Source organism: Harpia harpyja, chromosome Z (genome assembly GCF_026419915.1).
Source record: "Harpia harpyja isolate bHarHar1 chromosome Z, bHarHar1 primary haplotype, whole genome shotgun sequence".
Classification (NCBI taxonomy): domain Eukaryota; kingdom Metazoa; phylum Chordata; class Aves; order Accipitriformes; family Accipitridae; genus Harpia; species Harpia harpyja.
The window spans coordinates 2,287,321-2,312,921 of NC_068969.1; the positions used below are offsets into that span (position 1 = coordinate 2,287,321).

General features: G+C 37.3%; 1 protein-coding gene across 17 annotated transcripts in view; it reads left to right on the forward strand.

Moving 5' to 3' along the window:
- Positions 1 to 17,660, forward strand: part of IQSEC1 (IQ motif and Sec7 domain ArfGEF 1) — a 359,420-nt gene extending 341,760 nt beyond the window's left edge. For 12 of the 17 annotated variants that reach the window (XM_052776751.1, XM_052776754.1, XM_052776755.1 and 9 more), the window contains 4 exons: positions 3,093 to 3,266; positions 3,949 to 4,125; positions 11,528 to 11,577; positions 12,919 to 17,660. In XM_052776751.1, coding sequence (XP_052632711.1) covers positions 3,093 to 3,266; positions 3,949 to 4,125; positions 11,528 to 11,577; positions 12,919 to 13,524 — 1,007 coding nt within the window. In that variant the 3' untranslated portion in view covers positions 13,525 to 17,660. The remainder of the gene's footprint in view (positions 1 to 3,092; positions 3,267 to 3,948; positions 4,126 to 11,527; positions 11,578 to 12,918) is intronic. The other 5 variants (XM_052776752.1, XM_052776756.1, XM_052776762.1 and 2 more) reach the window with 3 other exon arrangements.
- Positions 17,661 to 25,601: the final 7,941 nt, after the last annotated feature.

Here is a 25,601-nt window from a genome sequence, read left to right on the forward strand (position 1 = left end):
TCCTCACTCTTCCCCTGCTCCACCGTGGGGTCCCTCCCACGGGAGACAGTCTGCTGCGAACTTCTCCAACATGAGTCCTTCCCACGGGCTGCAGTTCTTCATGAACTTCCCTGGCATGGGTCCTTTCTGCAGGCTGCAGTCCTTCAGGCACAGACTGCTCCAGCATGGGTCCCCCATGGGGTCATAAGTCCTTCCAGCAAACCTGCTCCAGTGTGGGCTCCTCTCTCCATGGGCCACAGGTCCTGCCAGGAGCCTGCTCCAGCACGGGCTTCCCACGGGGTCACAGCCTCCTTTGGGCACCCACCTGCTCCGGCGTGGAGTCCTCCCCGGGCTGCAGGTGGAGATCTGCTCCACTGTGGACCTCCATGGACTGCAGGGGGACAGCCTGCCTCACCATGGTCTTCACCACGGGCTGCAGGGGAATCTCTGCTCCAGCGCCTGGAGCACCTCCCCCCCCTCCTTCTTCACTGACCTTGGGGTCTGCAGGGTTGTTTCTCTCACATGTTCTCACTCCTCTTTCTGGCTGCAGTTTCTGTTCCACAGGAACTTTTTTCCCTTCTTAAATATGTTATCCCAGAGGTGCTACCACCATCGCTGATGGGCTTGGTCTTGGCCAGCGGTGGGTCCATCTTGGAGCTGGCTGGCATTGGCTCTGTTGGACATAGGGGAAGCTTCTAGCAACTTCTCACAGAAGCCACCCCTGTAGCCCCCCCCCGCCACCAAAACCTTGCCACACAAACCCAATACACAAGTAAACTTAAAAATACCTATAGTGAAACTAGGAGTAAAGGGTTGGATTCCTCCCAGTGAACTGGAGGCATTTTAACTGAGACACTTTAGTAGAGATAGTTGGACTCCTAAGGTGAATTCACTACGGTGAATCAGTGAGCTGATTGTACTTCTAGTATTGGTGCCTGTTAGGTGGAATGCAGTATTTTCCAGTTGGGAGAGAGAAGTAGTCTTCCCTCTGGTTTGTAAAATTTGCATTCTTGGTTTCCCCTGTCGCCAGCAAGCTTTGGGGTATTTTGGCCAGAGCCATCATGCCATTCGGTAAATCTGTGAGTAGCAGCTGTCACAATCAGCTGGTTTCAAGTAAATAAAATTTCATGTCACTAAAGCAGAAGCAACAAAAATATTGGTTTGGCTACTGGTGAGGTTGAATAACACGACTGGCGTTGATGATAGAAGAATTGACTTCTAATGACAGAAGTCAATTACATTGAGGGATGTATGAGCTCCAAAAGGGAAAATAATGTCATGTATCTCTAGTAAATAAATAGGCGATAAGGGAAGTATATTTTATATTTTCAGTCAAAATCACTGACAAAATATAAAAGGTGAGCAGATGACTTTAGAGAGAGTGTATCTGAAACCAGTAAATGCTTACATGTTTGCTGATGCTTAAGCAATATGATGTAGAGAAGTATCTCTGGTAATAAAATGTTTTTGTTTGTTTAGTATGTGGAAATTCGTTCTTTGTTCATATGTGAAGGTAGCCCATGTGCCTCTGGGGTTACTAAGTTTCCTTGTTTGGTTTCATAAACATCTTTCCCTGCCCGCCCCCCCCCCCCCCCAAGTGGTACATTTTCTAGAGCTGTTTGCTGCATATCCAATTTCAGTGTTCAAAACTGTACATGGTGTTACACCATGCTCTCCACCTGTTAGCTTGCTAGCACCAGACTCCTCTGCGCTTTTGGCCATTTGGTTGTATTCTGAACGACAGCAACTGCAGACAACTTGAGGTGGCTGTCTTACTTGATTGAAGGTAGATGCAATTGTCATGCGGTCAGGAGAAGCAGATCAGCCATACATTGCTTCTGGGCAAGATGTTGATTTTAGACCCCGGCAGAAGCCCCAAATCCTTATCCTTCCTTCCCCTCTGTACCCTTTGAGGCTTGCAGTAGTTGGCACCTTTTTTCACCCGAGAATGGTAAATGGACTTGCTTCACTTTTGGTTTCAACTCTGATTTGGAAGTTAAGATATCCTTTTAAAAAAGCATAGCGTTTGCACTTGTTTCTCAATATTTTAAGTCTTGTTGAAACCTAATGGCTTTGAGAGAAGAGACTACCTTACATCTGCTGGTTCTTGAGGGAATTAATTTTTAGTACATGGGAGCACTTGAACTTCAGGTTGAATACTTAAGTAAATATTTGAGAGCTTTAGGAAACCAATAAGGTCAGGCAGTTGAGTAAAAGTAAACATTGTGAATTAGAATGCACATTTTGAGTTCATTCTGACACCCTGTTTCTACAGGTCTGTGCTTCAAGCAAAGGCTGATTCTGTTTTCTACAGCAGAACATATCTTCATTATAAGCTATCTTTCTGTAAATGAACCTTCTATCTCAACTAGGAGATATTTTTGACTAGCTGTAAAAATTTGCATTCTCAGATGTGCAGCTAGAAGAGAGGCAAAGGCAGTTTGCTGAAAAATCTGTCTTTTATTGTGAACATGTCCATAATATGGGCCAAAAGGCGGGGGGTGGGTGGGTGGGGGCGTGGACCTCACCCCTTTTACATCCTCAGTATGTAATTTCACAGATAATTTAAACTTTTTTTTTTTTTTTAAAAAAGGAAAGTAGGATGTCCAGGGAACACAACTTAATAGGAAATACTAAAATGTACATGCTAGTGTGTTTGTCTTCCTGCAAACATTAAGTTAAAAGTATAAGATAGTTTCTAGTACTTGAGTCATATTCAAGTAGTCTTTACTCAGCAAAACTTTGGTCACAATTGAGTAAGGTAGGTAATGGGATCTGTTCCATGCAACAAAAATTATCCGCTTAATTTTGGGGGGTTTTTTCTGGGTTTTTGCTTTTATATTATACATTGTACCTTAAGGGTAACAGCTGCATAAAGACTACCTTTCAATATTTATTTGATATCTTGACAGTTAAGCAGTCCTAGGGATTTTCATTCTAATTCTGTGCCTTTAGACTTTTATTTCTCTGACTTTGTCCCCTATATGGTAATATTAGTAAAAAGCCTTCAGGGTTTTGGGTTTTTTGGATGTTTTTTTGTTTGTTTGTTTGTTTTTTAAAAGAAAAGTAATTGGAATAATCAGAGCTTAGTTTTTCTTGACTCTTTCTTCTAGATTATCCCAATGGCATTCGGCTCACATCAGCTGTTCCAGGAGCAGATATCAAAGTACTAATAAATTTCAATGCACCAAATCCTCAGGACAGGAAGAAGTTTACAGATGATTTGAGGGAGTCAATTGCAGAGGTTCAAGAAATGGAAAAGCACAGAATAGAGTGTAAGTACAAAGGTACATACAACACAGCATTTTCAAGATAATCAAAATAAGAAAATCTTGAGTATGTGTATAACCCATTAGAACTCTTTAAAAGTTCAAGATAATGTGGGGTTTTTCCATGGCTTTGATTCTAGAAAGAGGAAAAACCCAATGATATCTTAAGCCCTAGCTGAGTTCATTGACTATTATTTACTGCAGTGTAGCTGCAGTGGAAATTTAGCCTGGACAAAGTGCAAATAGCAATGGACAGAATAGAGGTGGTTTTGTAATTTGTAGTATAAATTGCAGTAAGAATTTTAGGGATGATTTACATCACACTGAAATTCTCAATGACAGCCCTTCAAATAAGTTTCACTGAATTTTTCTTTATTTCCATGTTGATACTCCCATATTCTCTCAATTAGGTAGCCATAATACAAATAGATATATTTTGCTGGAAGTTACATGGGTGTTTAAACATGGAATTTTATCTTCTGTATTTCTAAAAGAGTAATAGCTTTTCATCCTCTATGCTTTAATATAAAGCTGTTAGTACAGGGGTGAAGTTCCTCTCTGGCATTTAACAGTGCCAAAATGAACTCTTTTCTATTATTCACAGTAATACATGATCACATACAGAAATTGTGATGTTAGTATTAGACTATAACATCCTTCATTATAGTCAATAATTGCAAAATTATTCTCTTTGTTTCAGCTGAGCTAGAAAAACAGAAGGGTGTGGTGCGTCCAAGCATGTCTCAATGCTCGAGCCTGAAAAAAGATTCTGGCAATGGGACGCTGAACAGAGCTTGCCTGGATGACAGCTATGCTACTGGGGAGGGGCTGAAAAGAAGTGCACTGAGCAGCTCCCTTAGAGACCTGTCTGAAGCAGGTAAGCACTGCCTTTATTTCCTGCTCTGACCAGTGCATGCAAAGATGCATGAATGATGCATATAAAGCCCAGCTCACAGTGGGCTTCCAGAACTAGTAATACTGAAACTTCAAACATTTTGAACAGCTACTCTTTCATAGTTAGTGTTTAATTTCTGTTTGTTTTTTACCCTTGTTCTATTAAGCAACCACTATTTGAAAGCATTTAAACCATTGTAGATTGCTATGTATACTTTTAAAGGAGAGTGAAGACAGAGGAAAAATTGTAAGTGTTTTTTAAAAAAAATGATTGACTTGTGCTAGGAGAAAACCACTTAGTTTTCCTTTTTTTCTTCCCCTTTGCTTCTTCCCCTTCATACAATAGGCTTAAAAAGAAAAGAAAAGAAACTGGTCTCTGTAATGACCGCTTTCTGTGTATTTTGTGCTCAAGTGTACCTGTATTACCGCCTTGATGAATGAAATTGAGTGAAGCCCTGCAAAATTTGGTCTAGAGCTATGTAATTCAGATACAGTGTGTCCTTGATGCTCTTTTACTGTTTTGTAACTCAAGATATAGTTCCCCATTCTTGCAAAAGAGGTTGTTGTGAAATACTATTGCCAATATAATAAAAGAACCCTTAGTGGACAAGAATACTGATATCTCACAAAACCACTGATGTGTCTTAAGATTTATCAACTGATTAATATAGCTAAAGACTGGAAAGGAGTGGTGGTGTGATTTTTTAGCCAAAGAAAAGCCAGGGGAAGTTTGGTATGTTTTTATTTTATGGTTTGCCTTGGTAATACACAACTGGCATACCCATGTAATACAGGCTACCATGGCTAATAACCTTGTCTTTCAGTCTTAAATGTGATTCCTGTCATTTACAAGAATTCATATCTGAACACCATGCCCACTATTCAGAAAGTACTTCTGGGGATAGTAGCAACTAGATATGTATATTTAATTTTTTTTTTAGTTCATAGTCTGTGTTACTCTGATTTGTTCTTCTAATTGAAGTGATGATTTACAGTATAGTCATAATTTCAATACTATGTATATCTTTGGTAGTAGACACTAGTTATCTTTTTCCTTTTTTAACTTAAGAGATTTTAGCTATGCTGCAATAAATAAAATTGTTACAAACTGAAATTATAGCCTGTGTTTTGTGGGTATATGTATGTGCATACAAATATGTAGAGAGTGAGCTCTTTCAATTATTTTATTCTCTGTTTAGACTTTCATACTCATATGTCCATTTGCTTCATTAAAAAGACCTAGGACCTTGATCCAAAATCAGGCTGAAGTTGAATATTGGTGCTTGATTGGCTTCAATGGATTTTGGATCAAGCCACTAGTCTTCACCACTGTTATATCCTCTATTATATTTGAGGATACTTCCATCATCCTTTTTTGTTGTTTTGGTTTTGTTTCATTAGAATGAGAACTACCATATTGTTGAATATGTGAGTTCAGTGGGTATCTGTACCCATAAATGTGATTTCTGATTTTTTTTCATCCCATAGGAATTTTTCATCCCTGTCTTTCAAACATTGCCATGTATTTAAATTCATGTTACGGGTTTTATGCAATAAACAAGTATTTGTTATCATGAAAACATTTCACGTTTCAACAGGGCATGCCTACAATTGGCATGCTTATTACTGAAAATAGCTTTTTTCCATAACAAAAAGTAGAAATCACTCACAGACTGGAGGGTTTATCAATGAGTTTGTTAAACCCAACTAAACTTAATTTTAACTTCAAATAGTTGAGAATTATGGAGAGTTTCTGTTTGGTCTTGTGCAGTGCAACTGACTTGAGAAATTACATACCTGTTATTTGCTTTGTTATTTGGTGTAGTAATTTTAATGAGATTATACATGTCTTCTCTGCCTTTTGTCAGTGAATAGCTTGCATGTGAGGCTGATTTATTTTTTTTTATATGGGAGAGATGATCCATAGAAAAACAAAGAAATCTCTTTCAGTTAGCAAGATACTGCGTCCCAGTGATTATACCATATTAAATTGCTTCTGTAAAAGAATACTGAGTTAGGTTGCCTCAATTCTTTTTGTGGATGAAACACAGGATCAACAAGGAAGAGGAACAAGAGTAGTGGGACTGGTTGTGAATGTGTGCTTTTCTGGAAGAAAAGGCATGATGAAAGTGGATTTGTGGAGAGTTCCTTTCTACAGTTAAACAGAAATAAATCTAGTAAGCATGAGAAAATTGCCTGGTTGCATATTTATGCAGTAAGGCAGATAATTGTCCAATGAACATTGCAAAAACAAATTGAAAATTTTGAAATATTTATTCAATGAAGGGGAAATCTGATTGAACAGCATTTTGGTTGCATGGGTATATGACAAAACTATTTAAGAAAACAGTCCGTTAGTCTCTACTGGATACCACAGTAGTAAATGGTGGCTGTGGAAAGTGACTTTAAATTTCTCTCTTGGAAAAGAGTGACGATTCATAAGCTTCTTAGATCTAATGAATGTTGATACCCTGAATGATTCTGACTCCTAAGCTGTAAACCATAAGGACAGGCAAGATTTCTCTGTCAGAAGACAATGTCAGGAATCATTTCCTGATGGTTGTTCTTCCACGCATTTGCCACGATAGCTTAAATCATAATTGCAAAAAGGATGTGCATGAGGGTCTCTTGATTTTAAAGATAGTATTGTTCATTGTGGATTGACAGTTCTTTCCATGGAATAAAAAGCAGAATATGGCAACCAACTGTTCCAAGATGTGAATATGTCAAAAGTATTTAGTGCTTTATTTTTCTCAAGAGAAAAATTTATCATTTCTATTACACATTTTTGAGCTATAGTCAAGGAAGAGCTGAATTTATTTGTCCCAGACTTTGAAATTCTTAATCTACATAAAAATATTAGAAGACAAATCTTAATGCAGTTAAAGCTGAGTTTTATGGTTTCCAATAGAATTTTGGACGTTTCAGCACTTACTCCATATACAATTACATGATAAGTAGGTTTACAGAAAGATGTGAAAAATGTGGAGTCCCATCATGGCCATCAGTACATGGGAGGAATGATTTGATTGCTAAAGCCGAGCATGGAGGATTAGACTGGCTGCATTTCTGATTCTGTGTGTCTCAGGTTTTTTGGCTGGTTTTAGGCTAGTCAATCTGAATTCCAGTGACTTTGAGTTGCTGGAGGACCCAGTGCTTTCACATTGAGTTTACAGTGGTGAGCACCTGTGGAAATCAAGCTTTATTCACCCCATCTCTAATGTGTAAGGGGGAAATAATATTTACACACTGCACTGGTTTAAAAATTGTAATTTTATGGTTTGCCTTGGTAATATACAACTGGCATACCTATGTAATATTGGAATCTGCACAGAAGTGCAGGATGGTATAATGGTTACTATTAATATTAAGTTGTGCTTGTCTCATAATCTCCTGAGCTATGTCAAAACAATCACAGACCAGTAGAGACTACTTAAGGAAAAAAAATTGCAAACAACAAAACCAAAACAAAAACATAAATTAGTTTCAGAATTAAAATAATTCTATTTGTATATTGCATATAATCTCAGTTGTCAACCTTTAACTTTTAAATGTTTCTCTTTTTTGTTTGTTTTTTAATAATTTCATCATGTATTTTTTTAAATTTCCTATATCCCAAAATGTAATGGAAGAGATTGTGGAATTTCTCAGCATCGTAATCCCCTTAAAAAGACTCTGAGTTCATGCAGTTACAGAACCCTTTCATCTGTTGAATCAATCTGTGATGAGATGGTACAGTCCCTTGGCTCCTCCCTCATCTGATGCAGGCAGGGTTACTAGGTTATTTTCTCCTTCCTCTCCCATGGATTTTGCTATACTATATAGGAGAGAGGATACTAGCAGTCATCTTCTCCCTTATTAGAAGAGCTTTCCAAGTAGGGAGAGATTGTTCCTGTCTCTTCCCTTGTCACTGTTGTTATATTTCCTATTCTTCAATGGAATAGCAACAGTAATGGGCACGATAGTTTACTGTTTTTTTTTAAATAAAACAAATTTTTATTAATCAAGTCTTTTGTGATATGCCTATGTTCATATCAAACCATTTTACAAGTATGTTGTACAAAGACACCCCGCACTGTATATAAACACCTTTGTATCAACAACTTTTCTGTCTTATGGAAGAAATGCTGTTTGCTTTTCCACTGAAGGAGGAGTTCAGCAAGGCAAGGCGTGGTTATGCTGTTTTCTCATCTCCTGGGGCTTAATCAGTATTTTGAGAATAATCTGTTTGAAGATGCCAAGAAACTATTTTCACAATTGATGTGTGATCTTAAGACTATATCTGTTTCAAACAGAAAACAAGATGAAAATATGAAGGTTACAAAGAGTCTTTTCACCCTGGAAAGTGGTCTCTCTAATGATTAGAGCATATTGTTTAGATAATTTTGAGCAAGTCAGGTTGGGTAATACCTATAAGTTCAGTAGCTAGATGGTTACAGATCCTGCTGCTGCTCTGCTGGGAATATCAATTTCAAAGCCTTTGGAGGCTAGTAAGACAACTCATCATTATAAGAGCTGCTACATTAGTTTGCCTTACCAAAACATTAATTTAGAACATTTTCCAAACTTTTTCCCAAGATGTACAAAGCTAGATCCTAATACATTGTTTAGATATCAATGTAGCTCTCTGGTATAGAACAGAGTTTCAAGAAATACAGGGTAGCAGTGAGAAATATTTATATTTACTGTTACAATCTGTGCACATCTGAGAGATCAATTTCTGCAAGATAGAATGGATTTTTATTAATGAAACTCTATACTTTCTTTTGGAGTGTTTAAGTTTGTAAAAATATTGTGGTCACTTAATATTTCCACTATAAATTTGAAATATTCTTAGTCCCATATAATGCATGTATATACATGGGACATATTATACTTATGTAAGTTAAAGATATTTCTTACAAAGAATATTCATATCTAACATCAATGAATTGTTGGAATAAATCAGAAAAGATTAAATCAACTGAAGTTTAATTTTATAAAAATAAATTTAAAACCACTCTAAGTAACATCCTTAAAAATTTCAAGTAGATCAGAATATATTAAGCAAAACTGGTCTTCAGATTTGATGAATACCACCTTGCTTTATATCACAGCTGTTAATTATCATGCAAGTACAGAGTTATGCTTACATACAATTCTAGTCAAGAGTCACCATTTTCTTGAAATGCATTTGAACACTGCAGCTCTAGGGAAACATTTTTGAGATGGGATGCCATCTCAAAGACCAGAGAACAGTCTTGTATAAACACACATTGGCAGGGGGAATGCTCTAGAGGATTTACTTAATAGCTTTTATATCACACTGTAGGCCAATACAGAATTGGGTTCAATTTGTTTTTAAGAAAATAAACAAAGCGCTCTTTATCGTGATAGTGCCTATCTGAGGGAAATTACAGGCATTTTAAGTAGGATTTTCTGTTTGTTCTTGGCTTTGCTATTACTACTTTGCCCTGAAGTTATTCTAAGCAAAAATCCATCTGTCTCTTTCTGTCCATATATACTGTGTATATACCGTGTTCACGGTTATTTTATTAGAGACTTTGCCATACACAAAAGGCATTAGATTTTCCTGTTTTTCTTCATTTTTGGCCACATTTAATGACTTGTGGCAGCTGTCAGTCTTATTTGCAATATTGACTGCTAAGTTGAGATGGCTGTCTTCCTCTGTTTCTTTTTGTATAAGCAAGCAAGAGTGATCTGAGTGTTAATCAGTACTAATCCTGTTAGCAGAGCAGAAAAATATCAAAGCCTGAGTAGAAGTAAAAATAAAGGGATTATCAAAACCAGTTTTTCTGGGAGGGTTCATAAGATAGCACAGTTATGGTTTTTATGAGGCTAAAACTGCAGCAAGAGATGAACCACCAAGCTTTTGACAAAAAGCCTGTCTAGGGGAATTGTTCAAAATTCCAACAAATCTAACAAGCCAGACAAAACACCTTGACCACAAACGCCTTCCCCTCAATTTAATGTCAATGTAGAGGGGTTTGTACTGGGGAGGCATCCCATGACCAACCAGGTCGAAGTTACGCTTATGGATCCAATAGATGGTATTTTTAGATCATACTGATAATATAAGACTTATGGGTCTTAATTGGTCTATGAGAGGGTTTGTCAAGAAGTAAGGGTGAACCTCCCAGTAATCACTGTTGTGTCCCACCTACAAACCAGTCCCAAAGTTCTTCTCTTTAGCTCTGGTACCATGTGCCTTTTGGGCTTCTAAAGATGAGGGTATGTGGCTCATAGGTTCAGTGATGCTGAAATCTAAACATTCCTCTCCAAAACCACCTGTTAGAGTAGAAGATTCTGAAGGCAGCAATGTACCAATGCAGGGTGGAGATTGTCTTTGATTTTTGGCCTTGCAGGAAAGCATTGAGAAAATTTAGGTTTCTAAAAACATGCAGATTTTAGAGAAGTTTTGAGAACCTGACCATTCTTCAGAGGTTATCTTTGTTTATACACCCTGCCAGTAAAGTATTTTGAAACTTTGCAAAGCAATGCTCAACAAGCTATCTTTTCAAAAATATCTATTTCCACTGCAGCCATATGCTATTTTCTCTCCTGTGAAACAAGAGAGAAAATCTGGGATCCTGTGTCCTATATATAGCCACTGAAGTATTCTGGCTCTTTAGGCAAACAGTCTGGTGTTTCATGTGTAGTTGTAGGCAAATGTCTTTGGCAATTTGAGAATATTGGAGAATGAATCCATCATACTTAAGAATAAAGCACTGCACAGCTAAACAAACAAAATCTAGCCATAATGTCAAGACAGATTCCAGATTTATTGATAAAAAATTAAGTTTAGTTTTTTTTAAACCTCATGAAGAAGATTATATGAAATCCACTGAGGTTCAAAACTGAAAATGAAATGATGAAACCGATGCCCCTGACCAATCTCCCACATGGAAGTTAAGAATATGCCACTATTAAATTTTATATTTAGATTAATACCACCCCATAAATATATATGCATATGCTACCAGTCTTTAAAGAAAGAAACTTCATAGACAATTAGATTCCAGGAAGTCAAACAATTTAAAATTGTTGCTGGTCAACATCATAACCATACTACTAAATATAGATGCTAAAATACATGTATTTTAAGAGTTGTACAAATTTAAAAAAAATCACACCCCGCTAATGATAGTTGATTCACAACAATACCTCTTAAAAATTAGTCAGGTACAGAAACTTAATATAACTACTGGCCTTAAAAAGCTAAGTTTCTGCCTTAGTAGCTGCTGTACCAGTCCAGTGCAATGTTAACCCCCCTGCAGCTCCTCTAGTTGCATTTAGAGACTCCTCTAGTGATTCAGGGAAAGCAGCTGTTTTTCACCCGGGTCTTGTCTCAGTCTCTAATCTATGGTGTTGCATGTCCTGGGCAGGCAAGCGTGGGCGACGCAGCAGTGCAGGATCGCTAGACAGCAATATGGAAGTAAGTAGGAAGTTACTGATGTCTAGCTGGATGTGATGATGTGCATTTCAAACCTTTCTTTTATATACATATTTTTTTGCTCTTTTTTCTTCTAACATATAACCTGCCTGCCTCAAATAAAATGCATGCCTAGGCTACTCACTCCGTATTCTTCCAGCTTAAAAAGCACTGACAGCTTGTTTTAGACCAATGCCATTTTTGGTTTGAGCTAACCTTGTTCCCTTTGTTCCTGCAAGCATGGTTAAATGAATTTGATGTGTCCTTTTGCCACCATTTCAGTCTGGTCCCAGCTTAAAAGCCCACTTGCTCTTTGTTACAAAGTACACTGTTCTTGCTGTTTGGTATTTAGCTACAACTATTGACTTTCATGCTCAACCATTCCCATTGCTTATTTTCGAGTTGAATTGCTAAATGTATGCAGTCATGACACCATGGAATTGCACAGATAGGGCATGGGAGGAAAAAATTATTAAGATAGGTGAATTCAATGTGGATTTCATGAGATTTCATTCATCTTCAAACCATTTATATATACTGTTCATGTCTCTGAATTCAGCTTGCAGATTTTTTCTTTTTTTTTCTTTTTTTTTCTTTTTTTTTATTTCTGTGTTTGCTTTAGGTAGATGGCAGTTTAAATCTAGCACACTTTGCCTAAGTACTGTTGTGTCCCTTAACTCTTTTTTAAAAAATACAACCCCCAAACTTCCAGAAACTAAATACACCATTCCAGGCTAAATAATAGAGAACGTTGGACCACAGGTCAGAAAAACACAATCACATAGAAATCTTAGTGGCAAAAATGGTATGGTTCCATTTAACACATATTTCAGAGGTAGGCTTGAGAAGCAGCACTGTGGCATATAGTAGTGGAAAACTACTATAAAAAAAAAGTTTAAAATACTGTTTTGAAATCTGAATTGTAACTGTAATATTTGCTGCTGTGTGTTTACCTATTTAGGTTGAATTTAATGTAGTTTTATTTTTTGTTGTAAAAAAAGCAAGTATGGTATTTTTTACAGTATTTAAAAATGTATTTTTCCTTTAAAAACACACTCCTAGGTCTTATGTCATGTAACTCTTCCGTGACATTTTTCTCATTTAAAGTCATAGCTTTCAATATTAAAGCATTGAGAGAAGAACATTTAATGCTTAAAATACCCCAAGAAGGGCATGACTGCCTTATTGGCAACTTAGAGAAGGTGGAAGTAAAATTTTTCCTAGAACTCTTAACATAGTCCACCCATGTGAACACTGAAGGAGGAGTTTGTGGGTCAGTGTGAACTTTTTCTTTTAAACATTTTAAGATTTTTTTAATTTTTATTTCTATTAATTTCTTTTTAGGGGTCCATCATTAGCAGTCCTCACATGCGCCGAAGAGCTACATCAACCCGAGAGTGTCCATCTCGCCCTCACCAGACTATGCCTAACTCCTCCTCACTCCTAGGTTCCTTATTTGGTAGTAAAAGGGGAAAGCCACCTTCCCAAGGCCATCCACCATCTGGCTCATCACAGCAACCTCCGCACCCTCCAGTAATCCCACATCAGCAACACTCACAGCATCCTTCTGCCATGCATCATGCAGGGCCAGCTGAGGGGCAGACACAGGCACAAGTGCATTCTCACCATTCACAGTACTGTCATATGCAGCAGAACCCACCACCCTACCACCACCACCACCACTATCACCCTCCCCAGCATCTCCAGCATCCACACCAGTATCACCAACATGTGCCCCATTCCCAGCATGCGGCACACTCCCAGCATACTCCTTACATGCAGCACGCCCATGCGCAGCATACCCACTCTCCTCATCCGCCGCTGCCCCCTCCGCACCCAGGGCACCCTTCTCATCCCCAACACTCTCAGCATCACCATGGACCGCCACCACCCCCCTCCACTTCAGCCAGCACTAAGCCCAAACACAGTGGCATCAGCACAATAGTCTAGAGCATATTGACCCTCCTAATAATGATAGTTTTAAACAAAGTTACAGAGGCACTTACAGGAAGCAACAAATAATATTGTCAGTTTTTACCTAGACAATTTGAGTTGTGTGAGCTTAAAGGCTTGCTGTTACTAAATAAAATAATTCAAGTTAGCGCAATCGATACTGGTTTCACTTATCTACTCGACAGACGTTTACCATCTGGTTAGTTCTTATTTCCAACTGCCTTGAAAACATGCTGCTTGCTGAATATGGGTAAAGCGATCTTTTACACCAAATCCCTTGACAATTTTACATGCATAATAAAATCTTAGTCTACGAAACAAGGAAAAAAGTGATACAGAACCAAGTGTTGCATTCTTGCTCTTTTCTTGTCAATGGGCAAAAAAAATAAGTAGACCTGATATGGTTGATGAAAGTACGTAAGTAAACTTTATATAATATAAATATATACATATAAATATATATATATATACTGTATAGTTAACATTTGTGCTTGGAAAGAATTTTTTTCAGTCCACAAAACTAGCAATATAGACTTTACAAGGAATTCCACTTACTTGATAGGACAGTATAATAGATGAATAGCATATGAAAGAGTAGACCAAAAACATTAACTGTTAGAAACAAATTTCAGACATTTCAGTATTTTCATTAAAAGTCCTCTGGACTTGCTAAGATTTCTAAGCAATCATTACTAAATGTGCCAAGTAACATAGCATTTAAATGTTGTAGTCAAATACTGCTTTGTATAAATCCTTATTTTATTAACACGATAATATCATACGTAATCAGTATTATAACTGCTCTGCTATTTCAGGTAAGCAAACTTGTTAAGATGCAGTAATTATACCGTAGCAATGTAGGATGACCATTACCAGTGGTCATCTTCAAGCATTGGTCACACAAATTCTTAGACACTTTAAAGGCTGTGATAACTGTGAATTTACATGATCCACATTTCTTTTGTATGCATATGATTTAACGAACACACATGAAGAGTTACAACAGGTGCATGTACACACTGCAAAAACATTCATCTTGAACATGAAAATGGCAAACTTCCATCTTTCTCAGCTACTTTGTTTCCTGTTTACCATAATTTCTCATTTTTACCCCCAATGAAGCTGAATTCTAGTCAGAGTGTTTCCAGGTGGAAGTGCTCTAAAACTTGAAGGTTTGTTTTAGAATTTAGTATAGGGTTTTTATATATATATATATACATATTAAAAAAATACGTAATTCCATGTAGCCATGTGCTAGCAACAAAGTGGCTTCACCATTTTTACTCATCACATTTGTTAGTTTGAAAGTATCCAGCACTCAGCAGGCTGAGTTTATGCTCAAACCCTCACTTTCATAGTCCAGTTAGTTGCAAGACATCACATAAAAACAGGCTGTGCTGTTGTTGCTTATGTGTTGTAATCAAACCATTTGCAAATTTATATACAATTTTTATCCCAAAATCCTGTACAAAGTTATACATGGCGCCTACTTTGTAGTTTCAGCATTTTGAGCCACTGCAAGGACTTTACACCTAAACAGTAGAGACAAAGGAATCACAACTGCAAAACTGTACCAGCCTAAAAGCAAACCTTGAAGAGGATGAGCAAAAAGTTCCAGTGTGAGATGGGTAAAAGTAATAATAATAACCACCAGTCAATTTTCTGTTTAACAGTAATAAAATTGTCAGGAATAATGAGGGCATGAGAACAAGAGAGTGACTTTTCATATTGGCTTTGCTCATGGCATCTCTAATATTTGGGGGGGAGAGGGGAGAGGTTGAGTAATTTTTTCCCTTTCATACCATTGATATCACAATACCAGCAAAACTGCGAACTGAGCACTTTGTTAACCTCCACAGAGAGCAAATACAGCAATCTAGAGTTTAGCCTTTTGTTTAAAGCTGTCCATGTTTGTTTCACACACGTGCAATATGTTTTCCCCTTCTGCTCCTTCTCCTCTAAATTATGTTCATAAAATGAAAAGAAAATGAGTAGTTACGTTATTATTTTTAAGTATCACTCATACTATTCTAAATTCTGCGGCTTACCTTAAGAGACTCATACGGGTCCCCTGAGGCTCTGTTCCTTGCAGTTTAAAAAAAATATATACTGTTCTTATGAGGGAAAGTAGAACTGTCTGCATGTCATCTAATGTTATTATTAGTGTGAGGCTACACTCTACATATTGTATATTTGCAAAATATATCAGTGTTACTGTTGATATTAGTTGAAGTGATAACATATTTCAATATGTAGACTTTTCTTCATACATCTGTACCAATAGTAGAGTCTAACTGTAATTTATAGGTTGTTCCAGAAAAGATAAAGAACCATTCAGGTATAAACATCTTTCAGAAACTGCATCTTTTAATTAAAACTGAGGTAAGAATGCTCCTCTTCACTGAGTGATGGAGTCTGTACTTGTTTCAGATGCAGAGTTATAATGTAAGTAAAATTGCCTGTGTATGGAATAAAAGTAGAATATGCAGTATCAGTGGAGAGGAAAATCTGACTCTAGCTGTGTTAATTAACAGTGAAGATGTTAAATCTCCCAGATCTGCATTTGTTTTATGTTTAAAAACCCCTTTCATTCATTTAAATTAGAGTTACATATAAATTTTCTAAACTTACACAGTAAGCCACAGTTTAATGCTTGACCACTGATTTTCCATGTGCAATCAATTAAGTATTCAGGAGATGTCACAAATGTGCATGCAAAGAACCATTTACACGTGATTTCATGTACACGTGGGTAAAGAGTTTGTGCCAACCCTCTAGGTGCATTAAGTCGCATGTGTAAAATCACAGCTCGTTTTGAGGCTAGTTTAAAAAACAAAACTGGTCATACAAGAGCACAGTATTTGTAAACTCTCTTATTTCAAGTCAATGAGGAGAAACAGTGGACTTTTACCTTGGTTTTTTTGGTTTTGTTTTTTTTTTGACTGTGTGTTTGTATGTACTTTTAACAAACAAATGTGTCTTGGTGTCAGCGTAAGTCTTAAGAACTTTGCTGCTTGTTTAGGGTTGTCATATAATCTCTCTGACTCCGTCCTTGATTAACAATTGCTTAGAGCAGTGTGGATCATGCTTAGAATAGGAAAATGATAGTACTTTAACACTGCGTGTGGTTAAGAAAATGAATTTTTTCAGCCTGCAGGCAGGAGTAGAATTGAGAGGGTCTTTTTCTCAAATGCCATTGCCAATTAAAAACTGGTACAGAACTGCATAGAGTGACCATGTTTCTCTTTTCCCATAAATGATGTGGCAAAGTAGTAATACTGATTTGAAAAAATGAAAGGGAAATGTAAAGAATGAAGGTGTGGCAACAAAAATCTTTTCTGGGACAACAATCAAATATATATTTGGGGGGTTTATTTTTTTAAGTTAAGAATGAAATGTAAAACAATGTAAAAACAAAAAACAAAGTTCATCCTAATATAATGTGCGTCTTGTATTGCTAAAAAACCCCAAGTCTAACATACAGTGTAGAATGATTTTCCCATCATGTACTGCATGCAGCAGAAGCCTCTTGTTTCTTGATAAAATGAGCTGAAAGACAGTCAGCAGATATTTAAACAATGAATCTCTAGATGTTGACTTGCTGTTCCATATGAAGCTGTGTGTTTTCTGCAGTTAAGCATGCATTTTGCTGTTCCGTTGTAAAATACCATCGCACTTCTTGCCTGCAAAATGGATTATTGTGTATATATTTAAAAGAAAAGTGGAACCAATAACAAGATTAAATTTGGAAAAGAGAAAAGGGGGTGGTGAAAATGGGACCAGTAGGGGGAATAGATAATTCTCTAAATTGTACATAGTGTGTAAATTAGTATTACTAGAAGTCTGCAGTCACTTTGAGGTTGCCTATCTCCTGCTAGGAACTTAAATCAGCTTTGAGTTGTATTAAACTGTTAGAATTAGGTCTTGAATGCAGACTGTTAAAGACTTCAAAAAACATTATGCATACAAGAAGCTTCTGTTCTGGGGAGGCTTGAGACCCCTTTTGTAACTATGGGGAAGAAAGGAGTGCTTTCATTTTAATATGCATTCTGTTTGTAAGTAGTAACAGACCCTATTGATGTAAAACTATAACTGTGATCATGTGGAGAAATCAAATAAATCATTTAAAACTCTTTGTTTCTCATTTTGTGTAATACAAGAACTTCAACTCTTCAGACTTGAAATGAAGGACATTCCTTCCAATGGTATCCTGGCCCTGCTGAGTCAATGGGATTTCTGCTACTCACTTCAAAGGGGCCAAGATTTCAGTCTTCATCTTAAATTAAAGATAAGTTGGTGGAAATGGTGGTCAGTACTGTGGAGACTGTGATCCCTTCTCAATAGCTTTTGATTTGTTTGGTGGTGCTGTAAACTTATTTAGTTCCAAAATATGATAAAGAGCAATAAATACAACACCTAGATTTGCAAACAGTGAGAGGTAACACTGAAGAGGCTTTTTGGGGCACTGTTTACCAAAACATTCTAACATTGAAAAACAGTAACCAGATTTTGAATCTCCTTAAACGTGAGCTGTCCAGCACATTCAACTGATGCCATGAATCTTTTGGCTATCACATTGCCTTAGGAGCTCATGTTCAGATGACCGTCTGCCCTTGACTCGTAAGTGTTCTAAGTTTGTCCTTCCCAGGGATGCAGTCCTTCATTTCCTAAGTGTAACCTGCACTCTTTGGATCAAGTTTTGAGAGCATGCATTGCTTCTGTGCACCTGCTGGCAGGGAACCATCATCGTACTTCAGTAAGTGATGTAACTGTGAATAAGTATTATCCCATTACTACTTGTACCTGTATTTGTTGTGTGTCTTAATTTGTACCACTGAAGGATCACTACGCAGGCATATTTGCCACACATGGCCTTCACAATATTTGATGTTACGCTACTGCAATAACTTTAGATAATAACCTGTGGCAGACTCAGTTGTGTTCTTATTTTTGTGCATTTCCTAGATTTCAAGGGGATTACAGTGTGTTCATAAAGCCTGTTAAAACTAATGCTTAGCTATCAATTTAAACTAAATATTGTGTTTGCTTGTTTTTTTCTATGAATTTTAGGAGATTCTTGAATTATTTTGTGTGAATAGTCGACTATGACCTATTTCTGAATGACGGTAATTTCAGGCTGTACCTCTTGATCAATGATTTTTTTGATAGGTAAGTACCCATTTATCACTAGATACTTCCAGTGTGCCATCCCTCAGACCTGTGTGACCCATTAGAAGATAAACCAATGCCTCATAGAAACATTCTGTTAGTGGAAATACAAGAATTTGCAGTGATGTTCTTTACTGGTACTTCTATTCCTGTTTTAGAAGCTATGATTTGAAGAATTTTGATACATCTACATTTTGAGAAGGCAAAGAGTCCGTCTTCTCTAATTTAACTCTAAGAGCCTGCAAATGTTGTTATAAATCTGGGGTTTTTTCCTGATCCATTTTAAAAGTAGGACCTAAATAATATGTCTAAATGCTGCTGTTTCCTACCTAAACTAAGACTAGGTTGAAGGCATTTGTGAGCTGGCACTACTGAAGAAAAATAAATAGCTGAAGTAACCTCAGCAGCAATTGTGGTTTGCGTGATAGATTTGTACTGGTTGCAGCAATGCCAAGTAACTTAATTTAAAAAATTCAATGTAGGTTAAGCCTGTGACAGTCTAATAGCTCACAGTTGTTGATATTTTTTTTTATTATTATTTTAATATCCTTATGAGATGCTCATCTTAATGGAGTTGCATTCCTTAAGTCTCTGATAAAGCTTGTATGTACATACCTAGTGAAAAATGCCTTCATTTAAGAAGTTTTATCACCTTCTGACTGAGGATAGGCAATCTTACCCTAATATTAAGAAAAAGGTCAAGGTTTTCTGTCATAAATTGTAACTGTCATAAATTGTAATGAAAATCACATATTTTGCAAGTCAAAAGTCTAATGTTTGAAAAATTTTCCTAAACTCTGTCCTATGTTTGCGCATTTTACATGTTTGTGTGCATGTATCAATATGCACAATAATTGCATGAATGGTCATGCAATAACAAGTTACTTCAAGCTCTTCTAGGTAGCAACCTTTTAACAGGGCGTTACTTTCCAGGTATTTTCTGTACTATTTTGGTTGAAATAAAGAAATACAATATTGAAATGACAGGAAAACAAACATAAAACTTCACATGTTTGTCTTCTGAAATATGTTTTATCTGTATCTCTCTTCAGGTTTTTGTTGACTTAACAATCGCATGAATTCTATTTACAGTTGGCCTTAAATGGTTCATTTTCATTCAGGAGTTTTATAAAACTAGTGTAGTAGCATTTTACCACATATTTATTTGGAGTATATGTAATAGTTGTGTGGTGTTTTATTCATCAGCTACAACCTGTGCACAGGTGAGATTTGGGAGCCCCAATTATTTTTAAATTTGTTGTACAGTATCGCAGGCCCTGGTCACACAGCGTCCAGAATATCTTCCATACGCCTTTGCTTATTCCTCAGCATTTTAGATGGAGCTTGAAACATTAAGCCAACTTCTAGGGGTTTTTTTCTGCAGTCATTCAAACTGTCACAAGATACCAGAATTATGATGCTGTTAGGACTGTGTGATAAATCATATTTCAGCATAGGTATGTACCGACAAACGTATTTGCATATGATGAACAATGTACTTACAGTAACATGCCATAATAAATCTTTACTGGTATTACATACGACTTTTTCAAAAGGAAGCATACCAGACTTTTAGCCTACTTACTAGCTTCTTAGTGATTTTTGCTGCTATATTTTGTTGATACAACATTCCTAGAGGAGAACATAGCACAGCTAACTTGATAGAAATATCTAAAATACACAAATGATGGAAAAATGCTTCATTTTAGGTGTATTTTTTAGTAGACTTTCTTTTTGTTTCTTATTATTTCAAGAATTAAAGCCAAATCCTGTATTACTTGGTAAAACTAAATCAACTGCAGGATGAGGCTGACCATGAATGTTAGGAAATGCTCAAATTAAGATCTCTGCTTGAAGTACTTCCTAAGCTGAAGAAGGCTTAAATGAAAGTTGTGTGGGTGCTGCTGACTTAAAACCATCACTTTTTTCAATTGGCTAGATTTATTATTTTTACTATATGTATAAATGTGTATTTTTAGGGATAAAATGTTGTTAAAAAATCCCCTTTATTTGGCATTTTTGCAATAACTGAGATGTGAAATTAGCATCATGGTTCACAAGACACAGCCAGCTCAAACAAATCACAGAAGCATACAATTTATCAGCTCTGTTGTAAAATGACATACACAATTTGAGCTTTCATATATTTCTTCATATTTAGACATAGCGATTTAAACAGGTATATATAATGAGCAAAGAAAAAATAATCTGTCTTTAATAAGATGAATAGGGTAAATTGATTCTAACACAAATGAAAAGTTATGCATGCATAGTGAAAAATGCTTTCTCTCTACAGCTTCTCATTTCTGCTACAAACGAATGCAAGTATTTGACAAAGAAATGGGCTTTTTTTGTCTAGGGAAATGGAAAAAGCAAGGACTATGCAGGTGTTCTGGGTTAGGAGGCTGTTGTTCAGCAATGGTATCACAATAAACCACAGCTGGAAATTACTTAATTTAATCATTACCATTATGATTTTTTTTTTTTAATGAGGGAATAATCTGACTTTTGGACATGGAGTTTCATCACATTTGGATCCAGCTGTACTGGTATGTGCAGCCTTTCCTTTGTGCGTGATCCTTGGACAGGAACACCTCATTTCCTGAAGCTGGACAAACCGGTGGTCCCGGTCCCTCTCCCTCTCAGGTCCCCACACACCAGGCGCAGCTGAGCTGTGGGTCAGGCCGGGGAGCAGAGGGGAGAGAGAGCACTTTTGTGAGCGTAGATAAGCAAAAGCTGTGCTGGGGGTGAGGGAGGAAGGAAGCAAAGGAGCATGTCTCATGCTGGATGCGTGACTTTGGCAGGACTGCGCTTGTGCGGTGGGGTGCAACCCCCATGAGCATTTTTGTCCTCCATAAGCTCACCATATGCTCTTGACTGATTATTATTTTCATTTGAGTGGCTAATATTCCTTTATATCCATCTGCAGCAACAGACAAGAACATTTTTATTTAATGATTCATCCTATATGTTGTCTTTTCCATCTTTCTGGTAATCACGTGTCTCTGCTTCTGCCTCAGCCCTTAACTCAGGCTCCAAAAATGCCTTTGCAGTAATTTAAAATAAACTAAAATAAAATAAAAACCAACCAAATAAACAGCAAAACAAAACAAAACCACAATGGCCCTAGTTTAAGATACTTCTGTTGTGCTTCAAAACTTGAGTTTTGAAGTGCAGTGACAAGAAGTAGCATTTTCTAGCCCAATGAGAAATGGGTACTGAGTATTTTAGGCAGGACTTCAAGCATCCTAGGTGTTTATAATCCTGAATTTTCACAGCGTTTCAGCAGTTTTAAAAAATGTCTTTGATTATGTGCTAACTCTTCTGCTGTAGCAATTTGTAAATTTTCAAAATGGTTTGCATGTATATTTTATACCTAAAGATGGAGGAAACTTTGTTTCTATTCTTTCTAATTTTTTCTGCTACTACAGCATTCAGATTTCTGGACTGTTGGAATATTTCATGACCCTGGTAACATACTTGCAAACTGCCAGCATAGCTTCAGGCAAAAAAGGTGTCTGTATATTAGCAGTGAGTCACAGGGGAGGCAGCCTGAACAATTCCTCTGACTGTGTGGATTTGAAATAACTTGAAAAAAAGCTGGTGAAAAAGCGCTTGCGTTTTAGGTCATCTGTTTCTCTTTCCCTCCATATAGGAGGGGAAAAACAGATGCCTCATCTGGGATGAAGCAAATTATTGGACTGAAAAAATATTAATAAAATGTTCCGGAGACAGTGGAGCTCCTTCCTTGCTCTCCAATATTACAGTATAATAAAATCTATTTTGGCAAAGAGGCTCTTGACCCATGTACCTTCTTGTATTCATTAATAGTGCCAAGATGTGCTTTATGCAGTTACTGCAGGGTCTTTTTATAGCCACTCTTATTCTCTCACTTATCACTGTCATTTTTTTGTGATATGAAACCTATACTGTCCAGGTTGGCTTGCTGCTCTTTATCCACAAATGTCCTCATACAGAATCCCACAGTAACAGCTTGTTTCCTAGATTGAGAGTTTAGGTTATGTCCTTCACAGAGCAAGAATTATACTTGATTTCAATACAATGTTGGCCTATTTTCTCTCTCTTGAAAAATTAAAGCTTATTTGGCTGTAAAGAAAAATTTAAAAAATTTATAAGTTTATAATTTGAAATAAAATACTTTAGAAAACATAAGATAATTTAGGGCTTCCTTTTAATCTCACGTGACAGAGCTGATTGACAGTTTGCCTGTATGTGCCACCTTAAGTTGTGAGGAATCCCTTTCACTAACAATATGTATCTATTTCTTTTTCAGGTACTTCTTACGATAGCCACAGTACAATAATTCTGGATGCACGCTACCTTGGACAAATGTATTTATACAGTGACCGCATTAACATCTGTGTTTCAAACACATTACGTTACTTCCACAGCAAGTAACCAGGAGCAAAAGTGGAAATACCAGTTCCTGCTCTCACCTTTCCCAAGATTTAATTTGTAAGGCAACTTTTTTTAAAATATTCAGAGACAGGAGAGATGATGCAATGAGCACATCATCACATGCCCACGGGGAAGACAATTATGAATTTCAAGTGCAAAAATTTCCTACCATCTGTCTGATTGAAAAGGAGAAAACAATTGCATAAAGGGAACAGAGGCTACTAAAGGAATTGTATGTATTTTCCTGGAAGTGCTGCAAAGACTGGTGAATATTTTTATAAAGTAATTTAGACCTACAGTGGCACTTTTTCAGTAAGTAAAATATCCATGTCTCAAGGAGTTAAATATTACCAGATGTTTGTATTATTGAATACCAGTTTTTAAGCAGCTACAAAAAATACGGTAGAGTAAAAAGGAAAGGAGAACTGTAGGGTAATTTAATGATAACTTGTTTATTGATCTCTATCTCTTCTGTATTAATTCCTTCTCAAGAAAGCAATTCCATGTGGAATAGACTGAAATGGACATCACTGTGGCAGTCACGGTTGATCACAAAATGTGAGTTACAAAGAGCTCTCTAACACTTGAGGGATTAGCTGGTCCAGGAAGGTAGTGAAGAGTGGTCTAACAATTTCAAAGGAAGTTGAAATTATATGAACATGTGGATGAATAGCTGAGTGGCAGAGACAGTAGAGGTCAGTTGTAAGCAGAAGTGGGGAAAGAAAAAGGTTGGGCATGTTGCTGAAGCAGAAGGCAAAAAATATTTTTTTTTTTTTTTTTTTAGCAGCATGTTGTGCAGTTCTATGCAATGCAGTTTGAAGGTGTTCATAGGTCAGAATAGTGGAATTAACTGTTATGGAGAGTTGCAGAGAACTGCAGCTGCCAGGAGTGTGCTTTCAACTGTAGTTATGTACAACATTAAGAAGAGTTGCATGTATGGGACAAAATAAATATTATTTGTATCAGCGCAGAAACAAAGAGGATTCTCTATGTGCGAGTGATAGTCTGCTTGTAGTTTCATGCTGTGGATATGCTATCATCCACTGTGATTTGTTCTGCAATTGGAAAAAAAATCAGGTATTTCTTTAGGATATGCTCACAATACCATTCTCATGCTTAGTGAATGAATGTACAGGGCGGAGTGTGCCAGCTGCTGTCTCAGTTCTTTTGAACTTCCAGATGAGGCATCTTTTTCCTGCTGTTTCCCAACTGCCTAGCCTTGTTTTCACTGTTTGGATCATTTTCTTCAAGCAGTCTTTTACTGTGCTCTTTGTTTATCCTTTCTTTAAAGTTGCCAGATCACCCCCCTTTGTACTGACCAGAACCAGTCTGACTTGTCTCCGTAGAGGGTGGCCTCAGCTTTAGCACTTGCATCCTTAGGGTGTTTAGTCTGGGGAGGATGTCACTGGACCCACACCTTTTCTCCTGACCCCATGGAGGATGTCTTAGCTACCACCACCTTTGTCCAGAACTGGGATGTGGCACCGGTGTAGCATCACCCTCTCTTCAACACTCCACCATTTCACCGCAGTGCCAGACAGGTGACATCATAAGGGCAGGCCTTCTGCTCAATTAACTCAATGTGTCATAAGGCTGAGCAGAAGAGCAGGCTTTTTACTCTTCCTATCCAATACCATCAACCAGTTATAGATATAAGCACCCTATGGAGACAGTAATGTGTTATCACTCCACCCCAAAGATTGCAAAGTGGTAGAGCCACCTCAGTGTTCCCCACCCCTTTTTTGTTTGTTGGTTTTTTTTTCTCATAGGACTAGACATCACCTCTTGCTTTTCCACCTTTCAAAACTAAAAAGTTGGACAGCTTTACTTAACGAGAACTGAACATGTGGAGGTTAGAAGCTCAGGATCGGTTTTGGTAGTCGGTACTCCTGTATTCCTGTAACCACAAAACTGTGAAAGTATTGTAATCTTATGGAGAAGCAGGGTCCTGCAGGTAGCCTTTCCTATCTATTATTGCCTTTATCAAAGGGCTAGCAAGGGGGGCTGGCTTTTCTCTCATAAATAAGGTATCCATTTTTCATACAAAGACAAGTAGTTGGTACAGATCATCAAAAACTCACCCTTCAAGACACTGTCACAACATGAGCACTCAGTAGTAGCACCTTATACCCAACTAATAGTTAGAACTCATGGGATCAAGGAGTCCATGAAAAGGAAAACCTTTCTGGTCGAGATGGGTTTGTTTCCTCAGAGTTCCCCATGTGTTTGGACTCGACACTGTTTGGCTGACTCACCAACCAAATGAATGAAATCTTTCTCACCTCCTCCCAGATGTACAGCATTATATACCTGTGTGTAATACCTTTGGCTTCAGTCAGCCTGGTCAGTGTGCACAGGGCTCTGACAGATACCCGTCTGCTTGCGAATGCTTAGGGTTTGAGGATTCCCACAATGTGAATACATGTATACATACAGACACAAAAAAACCCCAAAGAGCGAGTAAAGCTTCTTGAGCTGGAGATCAG